The sequence below is a fragment of the Denticeps clupeoides genome, chromosome 7, assembly GCF_900700375.1.
Source record: "Denticeps clupeoides chromosome 7, fDenClu1.1, whole genome shotgun sequence".
NCBI lineage: Eukaryota > Metazoa > Chordata > Actinopteri > Clupeiformes > Denticipitidae > Denticeps > Denticeps clupeoides.
The window spans coordinates 8,543,321-8,562,603 of record NC_041713.1 but is presented as its reverse complement, the minus strand read 5'-3'; the positions used below and the strand labels follow the sequence as shown (position 1 = coordinate 8,562,603).

Genomic DNA, 19,283 nt, shown 5'->3' with positions numbered 1-19,283 from the left:
ACATGCAGGAGCTTTAGGTCCTTGGAACCTTGTACCGAAACGCACGAACGAGAGTCTCCCAGGAAATGGAAGAAACCATCAGTCCACCGTGACGTCGAAACTTTGAGGATGACACGACCCCCCCAACACCACCCCAACCTCCATTCCTTCGCCCACCCACCTTCCCCCGCACTCCACCCCACCCTCCGCGCCCCTCGGGGTGTCCCCCCGGGCTGAGGTGCCTATATAAACGACCGGAGCCGAAGTCGGGAGACAAAAGACCGGAGACAATCGGAGCTCAGCGGCGCATCAGCAGCATCAGCAGCAGCAGCAGAGACCCCCACCCAGCCTGTCGGAAACTCGGAGACCGCGCAGTCTGAAAGTGAGTAGCGGCAACCTTTATTCTCCCCTTCCCCTCCTTCTCGGACCCTGCCGAGACGACGTTTGGCAGCGTCCCCCCGTTTCTTTGATTTTTACATGGGGACGTGTTGCGCGCGCCCGCCGTGTCCCGTTATCTGCGGGGAATTCAGCACCGCGGACAGCGACACCGTTTTACACAGAAATAACTCGGGTTCATTTCATTTAGGATTCTCTATACTTATTTTATTCGTAATTCTGAATCACCGTCACATAAACAGTCAAAAAAAAATCTCTCGTCATTCCGCCAAAGTTTTTACGAATTGTCTTGGGTTTACAGACGGAGCTGATCTGTACGTTTGCCCCGTTCTCCGTGCAGATGGCCATCTTGCTGAAGCCCCGGACGGTGCTGGCCGCGCTGGTCCTGTGCGTCCTCGTGTGTCTCGGCGCCCTGGTAGACGCGTACCCGCCCAAACCGGAGAACCCCGGGGAGGACGCGCCGCCCGAGGAGCTGGCCAAGTACTACACGGCGCTGCGGCACTACATCAACCTCATCACGCGGCAGAGGTGAGGGGCCCGTGGGCGTGGGTCCGGGGTCCGGGGGTCGAGATTAGTAATCCTACAATACACACACACACACACACATACACCATACACACTACCGTTCAAAAGTTAAGGGTCGTTTAGAAAATTCCTTGTTTTTCTATTATCGTGTTAGCGATCACGGCGAGATATTCCAACATTAACAGACATTTCCAGCTTCCAGAGTTGCTTACAGCATGAACAACGTCTGGACTGGAGTTTTCACCCATCTGATGTTTCTTTAATTCACCAAAAAGTTGTTGTTTCCTATCAAAAGCAAACGAAAATTTTGAAATGACCCTAAATATGGACATCTGCAATATTATGAGTATTCTACAATATTATACACAAAAACACACACTGTGTCTAATGGGCCCCGGATGTCCTGTGAGAAATGATTTCCCAGTGGGGCCTGGCATGAGAAAAGCTGTAGGCTCGGGCGTTAAAGCTGGACGCTGTGAGGTGTGCTCTTCTTTTCTTTCTGCCAGTCTTTGACGCTAGTCAATTTAAATATAAACTCAATATTATTCATGAATAATTCATTGTCTAAAGGTAGTCGTCTGGGCGTTTGCTCTTGAAGCATGTCATTTTTACTTTATTTTACCTTATGTCGCACAACCCAGAGCTCCAAAGGCAGGAATTAACAGTGGCTTTTGTCACAGAGCAAACACGGAGACATCCTGCGAGGTGTGAGGTGGAGAAGCACTGGACATTACCAGGAGCGTTCAAGGGACACATTCTTGGTCTCCCAGAAGCCACCAATGAACTTGTGAGGTTAATTCCCGACAGGGTGACTCCGTGTCCGGCGTTAGTGTCCAGCACAGAACTTACTGCGCGCTGCAACTTGCTGTTATGCATCTAAAGCCATTGTTGTAAGAAAACAGATCATTTCTGTTCATGCAACGTTGGCTATGAGCTTGGACGCCAAAACGAAGATGAGGTGGAGCGCTCTCAGAGATGATGGAACACGCCGAAAGGTTATCGAAAAGATTCACAAGGAGAGGGAGACGGCGTGGAAAGCCTCAAATTGGACCAAATGAGCGCCTCGGCACACACAACGTCCACCTCTGCTCCTTTCTAATGACACGGTACAAATGTGCCCTTATGCCACAGCACACACCAATTAAAGCGTCTAATTCATAGCGCTGCGCTTCCTACACTGTCAAAACCCTCACAGAGGGGGGAAAAAGGCCCCCCGACATGACATTCAGGGCCCAGGCTCTCCAGGAGAACACGTCAGCCGTCAAACTGTGAAGACCAGGGCAGCAGATATAGATCCGGAGAACTGGGCGAGTCTTGGGGCTAGTCTGACGGACAGGCGCAGAGCGGCAGCGAGCAGGTGAGACGTTTCAGACCTCCAGCCTGCCCGTAATGGCTCGCTTCGCCTTTCTCCCAGGTACGGCAAGAGGTCCACGCCCGAAGGTCTGATGTCAGAGCTGCTGTTCGGGGACAACCTGGAGCACAACCAGAAGTCAAGGTCAGCGTCGAGATATCCGTTCATTGTGCCTCTCCACCGCGGCGTTGCGGCCGCGCCTCAGAAACCGTCGGGCTCGTGTATTGCCGCGAGAGACGTGCCGCGCTGCGCCATGCGCTAATGGGGAACTGGAGCGACTCATGAAGCCGTCCCCGCCTTCCACACTTCTCGTACGGTGGGGATGAGGCGGTGGAACATGAGTCACTATGAATATCTGAGAAGGCGCCTGACATTTAAACGCCTCTCCGTCCTCAGAGGGACGGCTATATCAGGCCCAGAAAGCCAGTCTGAACACGTGAGCGGGACTTTATTAGATCTCGTAATTACAGCCAAGCAGGTCCGACACAAACCACCAGTAAGAGCAGAGACATCGGCCCTTATGCTCTCCTGAAATGTCCCTGCAAACGAAAAAAAAAACGAATGCGTTGATCAGTAAGCGGTCACTGGGGGGACCAACCATTTACATTTACATTTACGGCATTTGGCAGACGCCCTTATCCAGAGCGACTTACAACGTGCTTTCAAGTTAGCATCGATGAAGAGATCAATTCCCGTTCACTAGGACCCCCAACTATGAATACACCAACCAATACAGTGTATGCAGCGTGACCCGTGCATGGTCACATATTTATAACTGTCTGCTCATCTTTTCCCCAGATACGACGACTCCTTCATGTGGTGAAGGCCCGTCCCGCCCGTCCCCCCCTTCCGACCTTCGCCGCGACGCAGCAGGTGAAGACCACCTCAGCCTCACAGCAGCCGCCCCCACAGCCACCAGATAGCTGACACCCATCTCAGAGCATTCGTCGGTCCGTTTTACCACTTCTCTCTTTCGGTCACACGCTGTATACGTACATACTGCCGCGGTTCTTTCACAAAGAAAGTTGTACATAATTTATTATTGAGCAGAATGCTTCAGAGATAATTACATGTGTCGACATTATCATTATATCTTACAGAGGATATTCCTTTCCTTGTTTGTACAAATAATTAAATTGTATGTGATTAAAGTTTATTGTATGACTCAGAATTGGCGAGTGTGTTCGTTTTTTTTATGAAGTGAATCTTTAATTTCGCTGTTCTGTGTCTCAATAAGGAGATGTGGAAACTTTGGCAAAACGTCCATGAGAAGAAAAATTCTTATCATCATTAAAGTTGACCTTTTTAAAAGTGCGTCTAGGCTCAGGCTGCAGATCTGTATCCACCTTCTCCGCAATACGGTTCTCCGGAATATAACTGTGATTCATGCTGGACCTTTCAGCTGCTGCATTCATCAAAACTGGCCTTAAAACGCAAGAATGAGTTCAAAGATGACATTTCAAAAGTTTCTGTGCGAAACACGTCCTGAGACCAGGATATACAAAATCTGCATCGATTTTTTTTTTCAGCTATTTGGAGCGTTAATCTAGTTGCCACCAGATGGCACTCCAATAAATGAATGTATTTAAATGTATCGAGGCCAGAAACGTCTAGTATTTACAGAAAGTATCGATATAATTGTTAGAAATTGGAGAATTAAAATAGATGTTTCCAATTGTACATTTTTTGTGTGAAATAATTTTATCCCATATGCACATATATGCAAAGCACGATACATTAACCCTCTCACAGAAGACAATAAAAAGCTGTATTAAAGTAATACAATTAAACTCGACTATCAATCGCACAATCGCTCATTGCTCTGTCACACAAATATATTGCTATTTCAACATGACCAAAAGCACCGTACGTTTGTATCAGAATCGCATTTAAACGAACGAGCCACTATTCCGTGTAAATAATCCCACAGGCGACGCCCGCCCCGACGCCCGCCTGGTGGGGCCCGCGTTAAAGCGGCGACGGCGTCGCCCGTTTAATAGGACGCGGCCGCCGCAGCGTCGGTGGGCGATTCCTAGTGGCTCGAACCGGACCCCGCAAATTAAAAGGAGACGACGACGCGGCCGCGACATAACAGGTCAGTTCTCGTGGAGGAACGCGTCTTTTGTCGGAATCCGTCCCGTTTGGTGCTATTCTGACGCGGCCGCCGTGTTCCTTCCTCGTCGCCTGGCTGGGTGTTTTTGTCACGGCCATATGTTCTCCTGTGCGGTCGGGGGGCTTTTGTGCGCGCATCGCGTTGTATTGTCGCGTTCCTGCGACGCGGATCTTGTGTTTCGCTTCGGGGCGTTTTGATTTAAAAAAAAAAAAAAAAAAAAAAAAAACCTTCACACATTTGCTGATTGGTCTTGGTAAGCTACGTGCGCGAATTAAACGATCAGGATACGTATTATTCATGGCTGTAATACATCGTTCGAACCAGAAGCGTTGTTTTGGTGCGGAGAGGACTGTCACCAGTCGCGCGAGGAGGGGATCCAGCAAACGTCTATACAGGAGCCCACATCTATTCATATATTAATACCCTAATGTGTGTGAAGTGCATAAACTTGAGTTTTTTTTTTAATTATTATTACTGCTGTGATTATTCGTATGATTGTTATTAATAATAATAATTCTGCTACGTTAATTAGGCTGATTTAGGCGGATTTCTATCTATCTCAAAATCCTTTAATTATAGACCAGTAACCAGGAGGACAATAAACATGCTGGTTATTATATAAATGCTCAACCCATTTAAATATGCAGTGCTCAGCTTCATTAAAATGGCGTCAAATGTTATTATTCATGATACACTGCGAAGTTCATTTACTTTATTTCTTCGTAACGTAGTTATAAATGTATACCTAACAAAGAAACAGTCTATTCTACCAACTATTCTATCTATTATTATAGATCAAGTTTGAAGAGTGTATTATATGCTTTGTGTCATGGTCCCCAACCCATCAGTGAGCTGTGTCCCCAACCAAGGTGTTTATATCCTCTTCCTGATTATGTGTCCACATTTCTGGTTTTATGAATGGAACCAGTGGGATGTGGGACTCAGACAGACACATACACTAAAACTGACGCAGTAGCGAAGGTGGTGACAAAGCCCTTGTCCCTGCATGAGGTGCCTGTGCCTGTTTGGGCTCCGCGGTGATGCGGGAAGCCTGTCTTTTGGCAGGAATGCAAGAGAAAACTTGGCAGCCTTATGACAGCAAGCATTATCCTTGTTGCTCGTAAGGGCACCGGAGAACGTTTGGCGGAGACGGCGGCAGGATCCGGGATTGGCCAGGAGACGGGCCGTTTCCCTCTGGTTCAGGGCAGATGGGATGGGCCTCAGGCCGGTGCTGGGGAGCAGATGGAGGTGCTGGGCGGCATGGGAGCTTGTTAGGGAGCAGGGCGGTGGGACACGGTCACGTCGGCACAAGGGGCCATTGGAGGGACGGAAGGAGAGGGAAGGGGCCGGGCCACAGATTGACAGCCATTATTTAACATGCTCACTACTCCCTAGCTCCTTTGAGATAGAGGCAGAGGACCCCCGTTTCCCGTCCCAAGGGGATGCTGTGCAGCTGCTTAGTCTGCAGTCCCACTTAGCCTAAAGCAGTAGAGGGGGGAGCTGAAAATGAGCTCCAGAGCTGAAATCCTGTTAACCTTTAAATGAAGGTTGAACAATAACCCAGATTACACCGACAAAATATGACATTATGCATATTAAAGGGAACTTTTTCACATTCATTGCTCTTTATTTAAAAATCACAGTTCCAGAATGAACTAGTTCACATGTGTTACTTAAATAGGCTAAATATGCTTGTTTGTTCACGAAACTGATTAAATTTCACTCTCAGAATTCACAGAATCCAGTCCATTTGTGCCTCAATCTACCTATATGGGTCATGTAGTGTCTATAGGGGCATCATGTGGAATGATGTAAAATAGTGGTCCGAGAGTGAACGCCACTCACGTTCACACTAATCATTTGTAAAATTAATACTACACTTTAGTGTTGTAAAAAATATGAGTGCGCACTATGATCATCATTGTTCATGTATTCTTTTTATAGCAGTGTGTATAATGAAAATCTAATAAGATTATTGGGGCCTATGGGCATGTGGCTAAACTGTGCAGTAATGAACATAGCCCCAGTACTAATCAATACTAATCTGAGATCAGTCTTTCCACCTCAGATCCTAATTAAAACACCAGGCCAGTAGTTAGGGGACCTTTCCTGTGTCGTCATTTATCAGTGATGTCGTCTCTGAGTGGTCCTGTTGGATGTGTGCTGTGTAGCACTGTGATGACGGGATGACTAAATAGAGAAATTTATCCTTTTCTTTTTAAAATAGGGCTACTTAGTGTCACATCTACAAAGCTATCTTTTGTATATTCGTAGAGATTAGATTTTTTAAATGGTGATTTCTGTTAATTCTGTTATATGATGACCATCCAGCCCCATATGACGCTGTGTACCCATGGCAACGCTCTCTTTCTCTCGCGCTGCTTTGTGATGCATGCTTTGGTTCAGCTTGTGGAGTGGGCTCATCCCAGACATGGTGTTTTCCATTTTGTTCTTGAGTTAAAATTGCCTGGCTGCTCTTATCTTCCAGAAAAGAGAACTGGTAATTTGTTCTCCCTGCTGAGTTGAGAATTACCCTCAACAATGGAAATTTCCTGAAAATTAGTTTATGTTGCTTTGCTCAAGAGGGTCTTAAGCATCTGTGGGACACTCCAGTTTGACAGATGTTTGACGGGTTTATTGTGGTTTGGTACCCGCCCATGACGGGGACATTTCTCGATCCATCCCTCTATCTGTTTTACCTCCCTGGTTCCAGAAATCTAGGTTTCTTAAAGCACTTTCACGTTGTGGTTCTTAATCATGTGCATTCCACCCCTCTTGCCTTCCCCACACCCATCAACTCAGTATAATAATAGGGGCTCATGGCTGTTTTGTCCCTCCCAGCCTTAATGCTCCCCCTCCTCTCCAGACACACATACATACTTCATTTTTCACTTATATCGTCATGGCAACCACACAGTAGGAGCACCACACATCCTTGCTCTGCTTGTCCGCCTCGGTTCCCACGTGCTGAATGTGCGTCCCTTCCCTTTGTCCTCAGCGTCTCGTCCTGTCATTCAAGATCACACGCAGCCCCATCATTTAAAATGGTTTTTTAATAGTATCCTCTCAAACCCCTCCCCTTTCTCTCTCTCTCTCCTTCTCCCTCTCGATCGGCAGCCCTGGGATCCAGACAACATGCCAGTGGCATTGACTGGCACAGAGCCTGGTGAGTAGACACGTTAGCTGAAAACATTACACTGAATCTGCACAATAATATACAAGCAGACAACAGATAATAAACTGCTTTAGAGCAAATAGATGAGAGATTAAAATAGAACTGTTTGCAAACATCACATATCGTGGTAAGGAGGTGTGAGACAAAAATCAATATGTCAATACAGTACCTTACAAAAGGGAGTCCACCCCATCACATTATATCATTTTATATCTTTTCTTGGGACAATATTGAAGATATGACACTTTGACACAATGTAACATAGTCCGTGTACAGCTTGTACAAAAGTGTACATTTTCTGTCCCATCAAAATAACTAAACAACTGGCAACAGAAGTGAGCACACCCCAATGTGAAAATGTCCCAATTGTGCCCAATTAGTGTTTTTCCCTCTTCTAAACTCTCTTGTGTTAAACTCTCTTCTACTGGACACTGGAAGCTTCACATGGCGACTCATGGCAAAGAAATCTTTTGAGGAGCTGAAGAAAATCTTTTTTGCTCTACATAAATATTTCCTAGGCTATTAGAAGATTGCCACACCCTGAAACTGAGCGACTGCTAACCTGCAATTCGGCAGCTCCTCTGGCCAGAAACATAACCAAATCGGAATCGCTCAGAGATCCGTCAGTGCATCCTGCAGTTAATATCCTCCGCAATTCAAACACTTCAGTTGACTCACAGCTGTCGATTTAAACATTTTGACTCAAGTGACTCACACACCCAGATCACCTTACTGAGTGACTCAGAGGGAGCCGGATCCTAAAAATAATTTGACTATTTCCAAAATTGACCTCACCAACACCATTCAACAACCAACAATGTTTGGCGCAGACATGCCTTTCCCCTTATGAGGGGATAAATTCCAGATGCAACCATCTGAGCTGCATCAATGATCAATGAATTGATAATTGGAATCAAACTGTGAAGGTTCACACCTCTACTGACTAATTTACATTGTATCATAGTGTCATTTCTTCAGTGTTGTCCCAAGGAAAGATAAATGTGAGGGGTGTACTCAACATTGTGAAATACTATGTATTGGAATACCGTTTCTACGTTTACATTTGAGGCATTTGGCAGACGCCCTTATCCAGAGCGACTTACAACGTGCTTCCATGTTACCATCAATGAAGTGATCAGTTCTGGTTCACTAGGAACCCAACTATGAATACAAATCATTTTATATTGCTGAGTTATAGTTTTTCTTACATAAGTCAGAATATAATTTACAAGTTAGTCTTAGTATTGTCTAAAGAGTAAAGTCTTAAGATGCTGTTTGAAAATACTCAGTGACTTTCTACATTCAGGTCAAGTGAGTTTCTGCATTGTCCTCATTAAGAGATTTTCATTTAATGCTCAAAACTGCAATTAACTGAATGCAATGCAAGTCTAACTTTACAGCAAAAAAATATAAAAAAACTGCATATTTTAGTATAGATACTAAAGGACATTTACAATAAGTGTTTAAATTGTACTTAAATTATACTGGATTAATTGTGTTCACTTGCTACCACTGTGTCCCTGAGCAAGACACTTAACCCTAAGTTGTTCCAGGGGTCACTGTCCCTGTAACTACTGATTGTAAGTCGCTCTGGATAAGGGCGTCTGATAAATGCCGTAAAAACACAACTGGAACAGAGCACAGCACTATGTGGGCGGCACAGTGCCGCTTGTTTCTAGTGTTAGGTAAGGCTCCCTTCGAATTTGCGTGAATAGGGATAAACAAGAAAAATCTCAAGTGTTTAATGATGTTTGGTGTATTGACAGCCACAGGTTAAAATAATCCCGATTGAGTTTTTAGCATGTGTGATAGATGTCATCTGGCTCCTCACCTTTTAAACCACAAAAGGTTTATCTGACTCCTACCCCTACCATTTATGCCTAAAACTCAGGAGGCCTTGTCAACGTGATGTCAGAAAACGTGCTCCATGTTCAATGGCTCATACATGTTCAGTGACAGATATGTTGCTAGTTGACTGCAGACTGAGATTAACGGTGACGATTACTCACCAAAGAGGATATAACTGAGGGATGTGACTCATTGTTAGCCACCCTGCTAATCAGCATTTTATTACAGAGAGATTAAGGGGCAGCTATAAATTGTTTAAATGTAATTGCAAGCCTTTTTGAAATAATGTGGCATATATTATTTGTCACATGTTTCAACGAGGGACAAACTCCTTCTCAGCCTTTCGTTGTCAGTTTATTTAAATGTAGACCCAATACTGACCGTTCCGTCTCAGTGCAGCGTATTGATCCCGCGTTTACGTCCAGTGAGACACTGGGGACCAGCACTAATGAAGGTGTCTGAGTCATGAACTGACTCATCGGCGGAGTGTGGGGGGGTACAGGTTCACACTCGGTTTGAGAAGTTGAGTAATTGAGTTGTTTTCTACATTTTCGCTGTGGGAATGTTGACTGTTTTCCCCCTCCACAGAATAAGAACGCTGGAAAGACCTGGGGCCTGGGAGAGGATTTTAAATTATAGAAATTTTACAGAAAATTCCAACTGAATACATATAAATGTGTGTGATAATGATACATGAAAATTGTGCATTGGATGCTCATTCAGACAAGTCTTGTTAATGCAGCAGCAACATAGTGGCAGGATTCGGATTTTAGGCCATCGGTGCGAAAATTGAGATGCTTCCTTAAAAATGTGTACTCAGTGTTTTGTCAGATGCATCACATTTCTGCACCTGCAGAGCGTGGACGTGTGACCTTTGTATGGTCTTTCGCAGGGTGCATTTAGAAATCACTGTCGCATTCAGTATTAAAATGGAGGTCTTCAAAACCTACATAGCATGAAGGGTCAAAACAATCATGAATAAATTACAAAGGCCATGAACCCAAATGCAGCAGATGTAACCTGTCTGCCCACAGCTGTGCCGCAGGTTCTGGACACTCTGAGCGACAGCACCAGCTCCACCACTGCCAATGACCTTGACCTCATATTCCTCAAGGGCATTATGGAGAGCCCTGTGGTGAGTCTGGCCCTTCTCTTTATTATGTTTTACTTTAAGTATAATTTACTTTTTTAAGTATAATTAGTAAAGTAAGTAGCAATTTACTTTTCTTTAATGATAATTTCGTTTACTTTAACTAGGTGATGCACCGATACCGGTATCTGGTATCGGCCTCGATACAACAATCTCTAAAGTACTCGTACTCGTTAAAAGTCCCCCGATACCGGGGACCGATACCACGGTCTGAGAAATGTCTATGTTTGAGCGGCGTGTAAGGGGATAATCACAGGCTGTTACCTGTAAATTTAAATAATGTTTTTATTATCGGTATCGGCGAGTACTGAAATGCAAGTACTCGTACTCGTTTTCCAAATAAGTGATATTGGTGCACCCCTAACTTTAACCCCATAGACAGTTTCTTATTAAAGTAACTGCATATCAGCAATGCAGTAAATAATTTAAACATATTTTTGTTATTGTTGCATTGTTTAGTTTTTATCATTTTGAATTATTATCTTCTGAGGTCTAAACATCTGAAAGGTTCTGTGTATGTTTCTATTAAACACAATGACGGCACCCACTCCTGCAGTTGCCAGGTGTGCATTGACTCTAACAGTGACAAAATACAGAGTGACAGTTAGAGCTAAAAATAGGCATTCAAACTTTCAATGAGACAATAAGAACGGATCTCCTTCAATCCTTATGGCATATGCAATATAGAGCAGGGCTCTAATCCTGGAGGGCACTCTTCTTCCACACTTTTGTGTTTTCCTTCATTTAAGGCAATCGACTTTGCCTGTTTCCATCCAGTTCTTGTGCCACCTTATCTGGTGGATCAAGGAAAGAATTAATCTGTTCAGGGCTGGTGCCCACCAGGAGCACAGATGGAGAGCATTAATGTAGAGAGTTTCAGTGCAAACCTAGACTGGACAGCCCAGACCTACACATGTCCACTAGGTGGTGCTATATATTGGCATCTATTGGCATGGTTTTCGGTGTCCCTGCTCACTTAAGCCCTCAATGCCCCTGGAATCAGCATCAAAGACGTATCCTCTTTATTGTACAGCAATGTACAAGGAATAAAGACTTATAAAGGATCCTTGTAAGGGCATAAATATTTTTAAAGGGCTACCAGGAGTCAGAGTCATTTAATGTCAGGAATTTTATGTCAACGTGAACTTTATTGTCATCTGTGCTATGTACAAATATACAGAGAGACTAAAGTGCAGACTCAAATTACACAGCATACACATGCAAATATGAGAAGACATTGACATGGAAAATATGGAAATCACTAAACACGATTGTGTTTAACACACTGTATATACTTCGTATACATCATAATACATCATACAAACATAACCAAGAGTGCAATTAACAAGTTGAATATGCCATTTCAGTTTCATTAAAATTATGACAGACAGTATTTAAAAATCAATTTCCATTTCTTGTTTCACAAATTATTTCCACGTCAATGTTGGACTCCATAAAAATCTATACTCTTTCCAGAGGCCTTGGCCATAAAATGATCCCGGCTAGTGATCAAATTATAAAGAAGGTGCTCACCATGTCTGCCAAATCCTTGAGCGCACACATCCATCTATATTCATATGTGTGATTAACTCACGAGCACTCATCAGGTTAGAGCTGCATTATTCTGTTAGGCCAAGCCAGAAACAATGATTGACAGCTGAGTTAACACGTCTTTGTTTTATGCTTCTGTCTGTCTGTCAGGAGCCTGAGGGCGGTGAGGAGGCTCGGCTGGAAGCCGTGCGGGACAATAACGTGGAGCTGGTGCAGGATATCCTGAGAGACCTGAGTCCCTTCACCCACCGCAGTAACACAGCGGCGGAGCTCGCACGCATCCTCAACGAGCCGCACTTTCAGGTAAAAGTGTGTGTTACGTGGCACGCTACTGTTTTATCATAATGCTGAAATATTCCTGTCCTTTATCCTCAACCTTATATTTCCACCGTTAGATTAAACAGGAGTGCGTTTGGCATTCTGTAGCCTTCAAAACACAAAAGTGCAAATTTAAAGGCAATGGCTGTCAGGACAGACTGTCACATAAAGTCATTTAGTCTTTTTTGTTATTAATTTTAGAATATTATTCAACAGTGTACTGACTATCGGCCATTCACCATTGTTGCCCTGGAAATGACACAGTGCCCACGGAAGTGTGATGTTTGATTTGTGCCATCACAGTCACTCCTGGAGACCCATGACTCTGTGGCCTCTCAGACCTGCGAGACCCCGCCCCCTAGCCCATGTGCTTTCGTGGACGGCAGTAGCCAGCCTGTGCCCCCTGATGCTGTCAGGATGGTGGGCATCCGCAAAGTGGCTGGAGAGCATCTGGTGAGATATACTCATATACATCTGATATAAATCCACCAACAGATGTTTGTATATAGTGTCTCATCATGCCTTGGTTCTCAAAATCCATGTGGACTTTGTACATTCACATTTGCTGTGTGTTGAAATGCTGTGTAGTTGTTGTTCTTAATAATTTGACTACAGGGTAGAAAGTGGATGACAGTCAATATTAAATAATGTTCAACCAGTTGAATGGGACTACGCTAATTTGCCTGCCTAAAATACATTTTTTAAAAGGCCTGCAGAACTTATGAAAGACCTGTCAACATATTTGTCTATATGCTGATCATAAACACAGGTACCAGATTTCATCAGGCAATAAAAATCAACATGGCATTAAAGGAGATACCCATCCTTGTGGAATTCTCTGAAGTGCTTAAATAGCACCTCTGCTGCCTTTTTCCACATCAGGGCGTGACGTTCCGGGTGGAGAATGGCGAGCTAGTGATAGCTCGGATCCTGCACGGCGGTATGATTGACCAGCAGGGTCTCCTCCATGTGGGTGACATCATAAAAGAGGTGAATGGGCACGAGGTGGCCGATGACCCCCGTGTGCTCCAGGAGATGCTGCAGGAGGCCAGCGGCAGCGTGGTGCTCAAGATCCTGCCCAGCTACCAGGAGCCTCAGCCACCTCGGCAGGTAGTGCTCAGCCCTTCCTGCGTAAATACAGAGTCATTTACATATATACAGGAAACTGGGAATCCAGAAACCTTGTATATTGTTGGTGTTGAATGTGACAAATATCAAAAGTTTATAAGAACAAAACAGTTCACATCACATCGTAATTCTGATATATGGGGATATGTGCTCACCCACAACTGTTATTTATGCCTTTTGCTTTTACCTTTGCATTAGATCACCAAAATACAGCTCATAATTAGGAAAAAAAGGGAACATGGCTAAATGCAGATCATTGTTAATAAGAGCACAGACAACAAGACAAGAATTGCTAATCTAGCCTGCCCTAGATGAGCAAATATTCAAATAACACTGGGCAAATAATACAAGGGCAGCCTGACTTATCCGGTAGACTTGTCTTCTGAGACATGCAATGAGACCTGACTGCACTGAGCTCAGGTGGGTTCAGCACAGGGAGTTCACTTCTGTACACCTCTCTCCATTTAACTCCTCAGTTGTCATGGATACCATTGTCATGGAAGCCTTCCTTTTTTGCCAAGTTTTCCTCTCAGTGGTAAGGTACACAGGGATGAAGGCAACACCATCTCAATACTCTGTGCTTCCTGGCACAAACAAGTGGAATTTTTTAAACCCTTGAAAGTCTTGTGACCAGTTGATGGATCCAGGCACCCAGGCCATGCCTTTATGCCATATACAGACTGCGTTCATAAAGCATGGTTTCTCCTAGTGCATTCCAATCCACTGAATATTACTTCGTCTATTGCATCTATTAATTGTTAATAATAAAAATATATATAATTAATAATATAAGGAAAACGTCCCTCACAAACAATGAACCATTTGCTTTCCAAGTGTCACCCCACCACAGGGAGAAATCCTTTTATCCTTTATTTTTTTATTTTTCACCGACCCATCCCAGGTCTTTGTGAAGTGTCACTTTGCTTACGACCCTGCCAATGACAACCTCATCCCATGCAAGGAAGCAGGGCTCAGCTTTGACAGTGGGGAGATCCTCCAGATTGTCAACCAGGATGACGTCAACTGGTGGCAGGTGAGACGGAGCACAGCGATTGGCCCAGGACTCTGTAACTCGCTTAAAGTTTACAAGTGCTCTATCGCACTGCTCATGCTGTGGAAATCCCTCGGTGCTGCAGGCTCGTCGTGTGGATGGGGGCAGCGCTGGCCTGATTCCCAGTCAGCTACTGGAGGAGAAGAGGAAAGCTTTTGTTAAGAGGGATGTTGAGCTGGCTCCCGCAGGTAGTGCCCTACAGCTCCAACGAGGCACTGTGTTTAAATGTTTTAATGCACTGTACTATGTGCATATCCAGAGACGACAGGTTAAAAAAAATCCCCGTGGGCCTTCAGATGGGAAGCTGGTAAAATGGGTTGGGAGAACTGTATGGTAAATGACATTATCAGCTGGGACGCATCTTTCTTACACCTCAGAACAGCACCTCCATGCTACTAGTCAAATCTCAGGTTAGTGTTATTCCATTATTGGACAGTCAAGACATTTGCAAGGGAGCGTTCTGGAATTGTGCACCATTTACATTATGTTACACACAAATGTGAGAGGAGTTTAATTAGACAGCAGTGTTTTGTCATGCATAAATGATGCATGCTTGCACACTGTCATCAGTGAAACAGACATGCATTAATAATTCACATACAGCTGTTCTGGCTGTATTAAAAGAGATCTGTACTAACGAGACCTGGCTTCAAATGCATTAGAAACGTTGCTGTACGTTTAGTTACCCCTGAAGTTACAGAATATGTCATTCGAGCTGGTTTATGATGCCACCTAGAGGGCTATGTTGTCACATGGACATATTTGCAGATAGACACCCTGACATTTGTGAGGTGGTTGAAGGAAAAATTTGTCACTAAAGTGTCTACTATGAAGATACAGAATATGTTAATTGTGTAGAAATTCTGTGGGTAATGCATACCTCATGTATGTGTGTAGTTGGAACCCTGTGCAGTGGCATTGGAGGGAAGAAGAAGAAGAAAATGATGTACCTCACCACCAAGAATGCAGGTAGTCGATGTGCAGTCCTACAAGAAATAAGAAATAATGTGATCTATATGAAGTGCTTCCCACATCACTTGGGTTTTTTATCCTAACTCCCGTTTCTCGCTCAGATTTTGATAGACATGAGCTTTTGATTTACGAAGAAGTGGCGAAGGTCCCTCCGTTCCGCAGGAAGACCTTGGTTTTGATTGGAGCTCAGGGGGTAGGGCGCCGCAGCGTGAAGAACAAGCTGTTGGTGTCAGATCCGCAGCACTACGGCACAACCATTCCACGTACGTTCCACAAAATACTGACAACTGTCTCCGTATGCCAAGAGGGTGGTGCTCCTTGAATGCGTGACTGTGTTTCTTTCTGTGTTTTTTTCTCTTAAAGACACCTCCAGGAAGCCAAAGTCTGGTGAGAAAGAGGGCATGATGTACGCATTCACCACACGCAGCAAGATGGAGGCTGACATGAAGGCTGGCCGATACCTGGAGCACGGCGAGTACGACAGCAACCTATACGGCACCAAGATCGACTCCATTCATGAGGTGGTGGAAGCAGGACGTATCTGCATCCTGGACGTTAACCCACAGGTATCAAGTAGTGCAGCAGACACAAGATGACATAAATATGTGTGCCTCTCAGTTTCTTAAATGGAGTGAAACACAGGACTACACTAGAACTAAAAGCCCATTTATCATTCACACAAAGTGGGGGCTACTCAGAGTTAGTTGCAGAAAACGTTGATTAAATTCTAGGTCAATTACATTGCATTGGTATCTTTAACACAAAAATAACATAGTAATGTTTTTTTTAGCCCTTGTTTTTCTGATATTCTGAAATGAACATTGTCTCACCAGGCTTTGAAAGTCCTGAGGACATCTGAGTTTCTGCCCTATGTGGTGTTTATTGAGGCCCCCGACTTTGAGGTCTTGAAAACAATGAACAGAGCAGCAGTTGAAGCCGGAGTTGTTACCAAGCAGTTGACCGTGAGTAGTCTGTTTCCTTGCCAGAAGCGTGGATTCTGGCCTGAGATTTCAAACTGTGGCACTAAGTGCCATGAAACATGAATATTTAAACGCATGCTCCTTTTCTGTTTCTCTCCTGTGAAGGATTCGGAGCTGAAGAGGACAGTGGATGAAAGTGCCAGGATCAAGAGAGCGTATGGACACCTCTTTGATGTTACTATTGTCAACGACAACCTGGACGGTGCATACAAGAAACTCAAAGCTTCACTTCAAAGGATGACAGGCACTCCACAATGGGTCCCAGTTGGCTGGGTCTTCTAATCTGTGTGTGTGTGTATGTGTGTGGGGGTGTGTTTGTGTGTGCGTGTGTGCACGCATCTTTTGTGTTTATATCTTACTGAGGACGCATAGGACAACATTTTGTGAAAGTGGGGACATGTCAGTGGTCCCCAGGCAGGGTAAGTGCTTATTTACAAAAGAAAATGGTAGTTTTAATTTAAGACCAAAAATTTACTAGTGTTTAGTTTAGTCTTAATATATTAAGATGTTACATAGGGGTAGTTTTACATTTACATTATAATACATAAGCTACAGTTATTACCATAGGTCCTTAGAAAGATGTAAAAACAAACTAAGGCGTATGTGCCTGTTTGTGTGGGTGTGTGGGTCAGGTGCATGTCTTGGCTGTGAACATTTATCACATTGCTGGCAATACAACTACAAATTTACTCTGCTCAATAAACATCTGAATGCACACATATTGTGATGACATGAATATGATGACATATTGCCATTATATATGATTTTTAATTCACACATAACATACAAAATAATACAAACACACGCAAGCAAGTATCCTCCAGCTTGTAAGTAGTGTCCCCGTGTCATCTGGTGGGTTACATTTTATGTCATGGTGTATTTGCCTGCTTAATGACTCTTTTTGTAATGTCGTTGTCACAGAAAACCGCATACAGTTTGGTTCTTAAATGTCAGATTCTATTTTTACTACCACATTATTTTTTCCTATGGACAGCTGAACCATATCAAGTGTATTCGACACTAAGACAGAGTTTTAGTGTCACAGCTTTCACAGAGCAGTTTCTTGTGGATAATTCAGATGTAAAATTTGTAGGATCGTTCAAACTGTCTGTGAATGCACGGTACTCGTATATTCATTCGGTGTGTGAAAACTGCTAAACGCAAGTGTCTTGTGAGCAATAACTGTGTTACATGTTGCTTCTAAACATGTGATTTGCCTAAACATATACAGTACATATCCTACCATATGAATGTGTTCCCACATTATGCAAGAAGACCTGAACTTGTACAGAATCAAGCATGAATCCACATGTTCTAATATTACAACAAGCATGTGTAAAATGAATTACATCTGGATGTAAACATCACATATGTTGTTATAGTTCAAGTTAGGCAAATCAGTGTAGTTTGCGTCAGTGGGGGTTTTAGCGGACGTACATATACTAGTGCATCTAAAAATATAATAACATGAAAGTGTCCTTCGTTTTCAGATTTAATTCTTAGCATATTTGGGTTCTGTAATGTTAAAAGGTTACTTTCTTATTAAATTACAAAAATAAACAACCTTTTCAGGATGTTTTTTATTTATTTTTGAGGTGCACTTAAAAATCTTGCAAGAACATGAAAACTGCTCTCGATTCTCTTTGAGTAACAAAGCATATCAAAGCAAATATTACATGGTCTTTTCAACCTGCCACCAGTTGTGTACATTTCTATGTTTGTAATGAAGCCATTCTGGGCTTTATGACAAATATAAAATGAGAGCACAGGTTATTTCTAATATGCCATAGTTCATTCAAACCTTGCATTTCTTCAACCTTGCGTGATCTTCAAATAGGTTTTCTGGTTGTCCTTGTCATTGAATATTGGTTTTCAAATAAGTTTGTCTTAAATACCTTTGGGAAGAAAAACATGTTCACAGAACATGATCTTTAATCATGTCTTAAATGCAAAATTAGGAAGAGGAACCAAATGATTGAAAGCTCACAAGCTTCCTCATTTTGGATAATTTAAACCAACTTTCATCAATACCTGACATGCACAAACATGATTAAAGATTTTGTGTCTTTCTTGTTTTGTCTATTCTGTAAATTCTTGACCTTAGCCCCACGCTTAACACATAGCACTGTGCTTAGTGCCAGATCAAAAACAGTGCACTTTGTTTGCTAAGCTTTTTTCCATCTTTATTTATTGGGCTTTATTTCAAGCCAAACAACTGCAATTGCTTATCGTTAGCTTGTGCACAGGAGAGTTATCATGGAAATGTGAATATTGGCAGCTACATCATAATAAGGGCGTATTTATATTCGAGTTTGTTTCTAAAATAACCCTACAAATTTTTTTACAGTGAGAGCACATGTATGTATAGGACTGAAACAAACACTATTGTTATGCTGTAAATGCAGATCACTGTGTGTATTTTATGATATCATAAATAAATAATTGAAAAAAAAAATCTTTTTTTGTGCGTGACAAATATGTACAGAAACAAGAGATCTGAAGATCACATCCACCCAAGTCAACTAAATTTTTTTTTAATTTCTAAATACGCCATTTAAAGCTTTCCAGATGTCTCCGCTCACTCTGATTATTTATTGATTATTTAGTTGATGTGCAGTTTTGCTGTAATTTCAGTAAAAGATGCCTATTCACAAACTACTCTGTACTCTCTTATTCCACAAACAATACTGTCTCTATGTGAGGTACCTTGTGACACATTTGTTTTCATGGAGCATTAACATGTTAA

At 43.1% G+C, this 19,283-nt stretch overlaps 2 protein-coding genes across 2 annotated transcripts; both read left to right on the top strand.

Annotated features, from left to right (window-relative positions):
- The first annotated feature begins 208 nt into the window (after positions 1 to 208).
- pyya (peptide YYa) lies at positions 209 to 3,422 on the top strand. Its single transcript, XM_028986049.1, has 4 exons — positions 209 to 361; positions 716 to 903; positions 2,315 to 2,395; positions 3,050 to 3,422. The coding sequence occupies exons 2-4, from the start codon at positions 716 to 718 to the stop codon at positions 3,072 to 3,074; spliced, it is 294 nt and encodes a 97-aa protein (XP_028841882.1). The 5' UTR covers positions 209 to 361; the 3' UTR covers positions 3,075 to 3,422.
- Positions 3,423 to 4,202: 780 nt separating this feature from the next.
- Positions 4,203 to 19,046, top strand: mpp2a (MAGUK p55 scaffold protein 2a). Its single transcript, XM_028987060.1, has 13 exons — positions 4,203 to 4,346; positions 7,482 to 7,530; positions 10,422 to 10,522; positions 12,239 to 12,391; positions 12,710 to 12,859; positions 13,289 to 13,516; positions 14,436 to 14,567; positions 14,671 to 14,773; positions 15,483 to 15,554; positions 15,659 to 15,820; positions 15,921 to 16,123; positions 16,391 to 16,519; positions 16,643 to 19,046. The coding sequence occupies exons 2-13, from the start codon at positions 7,500 to 7,502 to the stop codon at positions 16,817 to 16,819; spliced, it is 1,641 nt and encodes a 546-aa protein (XP_028842893.1). The 5' UTR covers positions 4,203 to 4,346; positions 7,482 to 7,499; the 3' UTR covers positions 16,820 to 19,046.
- The last annotated feature ends 237 nt before the right edge of the window (positions 19,047 to 19,283 follow it).

Coding starts and splice junctions, on each gene's coding strand:
- pyya (XM_028986049.1), top strand. CDS start 716: ATGGCCATCTTGCTGAAGCCCCGGACGGTGCTGGCCGCGCTGGTCCTG. Junction 904..2,314: donor AACCTCATCACGCGGCAGAG/GTGAGGGGCCCG, acceptor CCTTTCTCCCAG/GTACGGCAAGAGGTCCACGC. Junction 2,396..3,049: donor GAGCACAACCAGAAGTCAAG/GTCAGCGTCGAG, acceptor TCTTTTCCCCAG/ATACGACGACTCCTTCATGT.
- mpp2a (XM_028987060.1), top strand. CDS start 7,500: ATGCCAGTGGCATTGACTGGCACAGAGCCTG. Junction 15,821..15,920: donor CTACGGCACAACCATTCCAC/GTACGTTCCACA, acceptor TTTCTCTTAAAG/ACACCTCCAGGAAGCCAAAG. Junction 16,124..16,390: donor TCCTGGACGTTAACCCACAG/GTATCAAGTAGT, acceptor TTGTCTCACCAG/GCTTTGAAAGTCCTGAGGAC.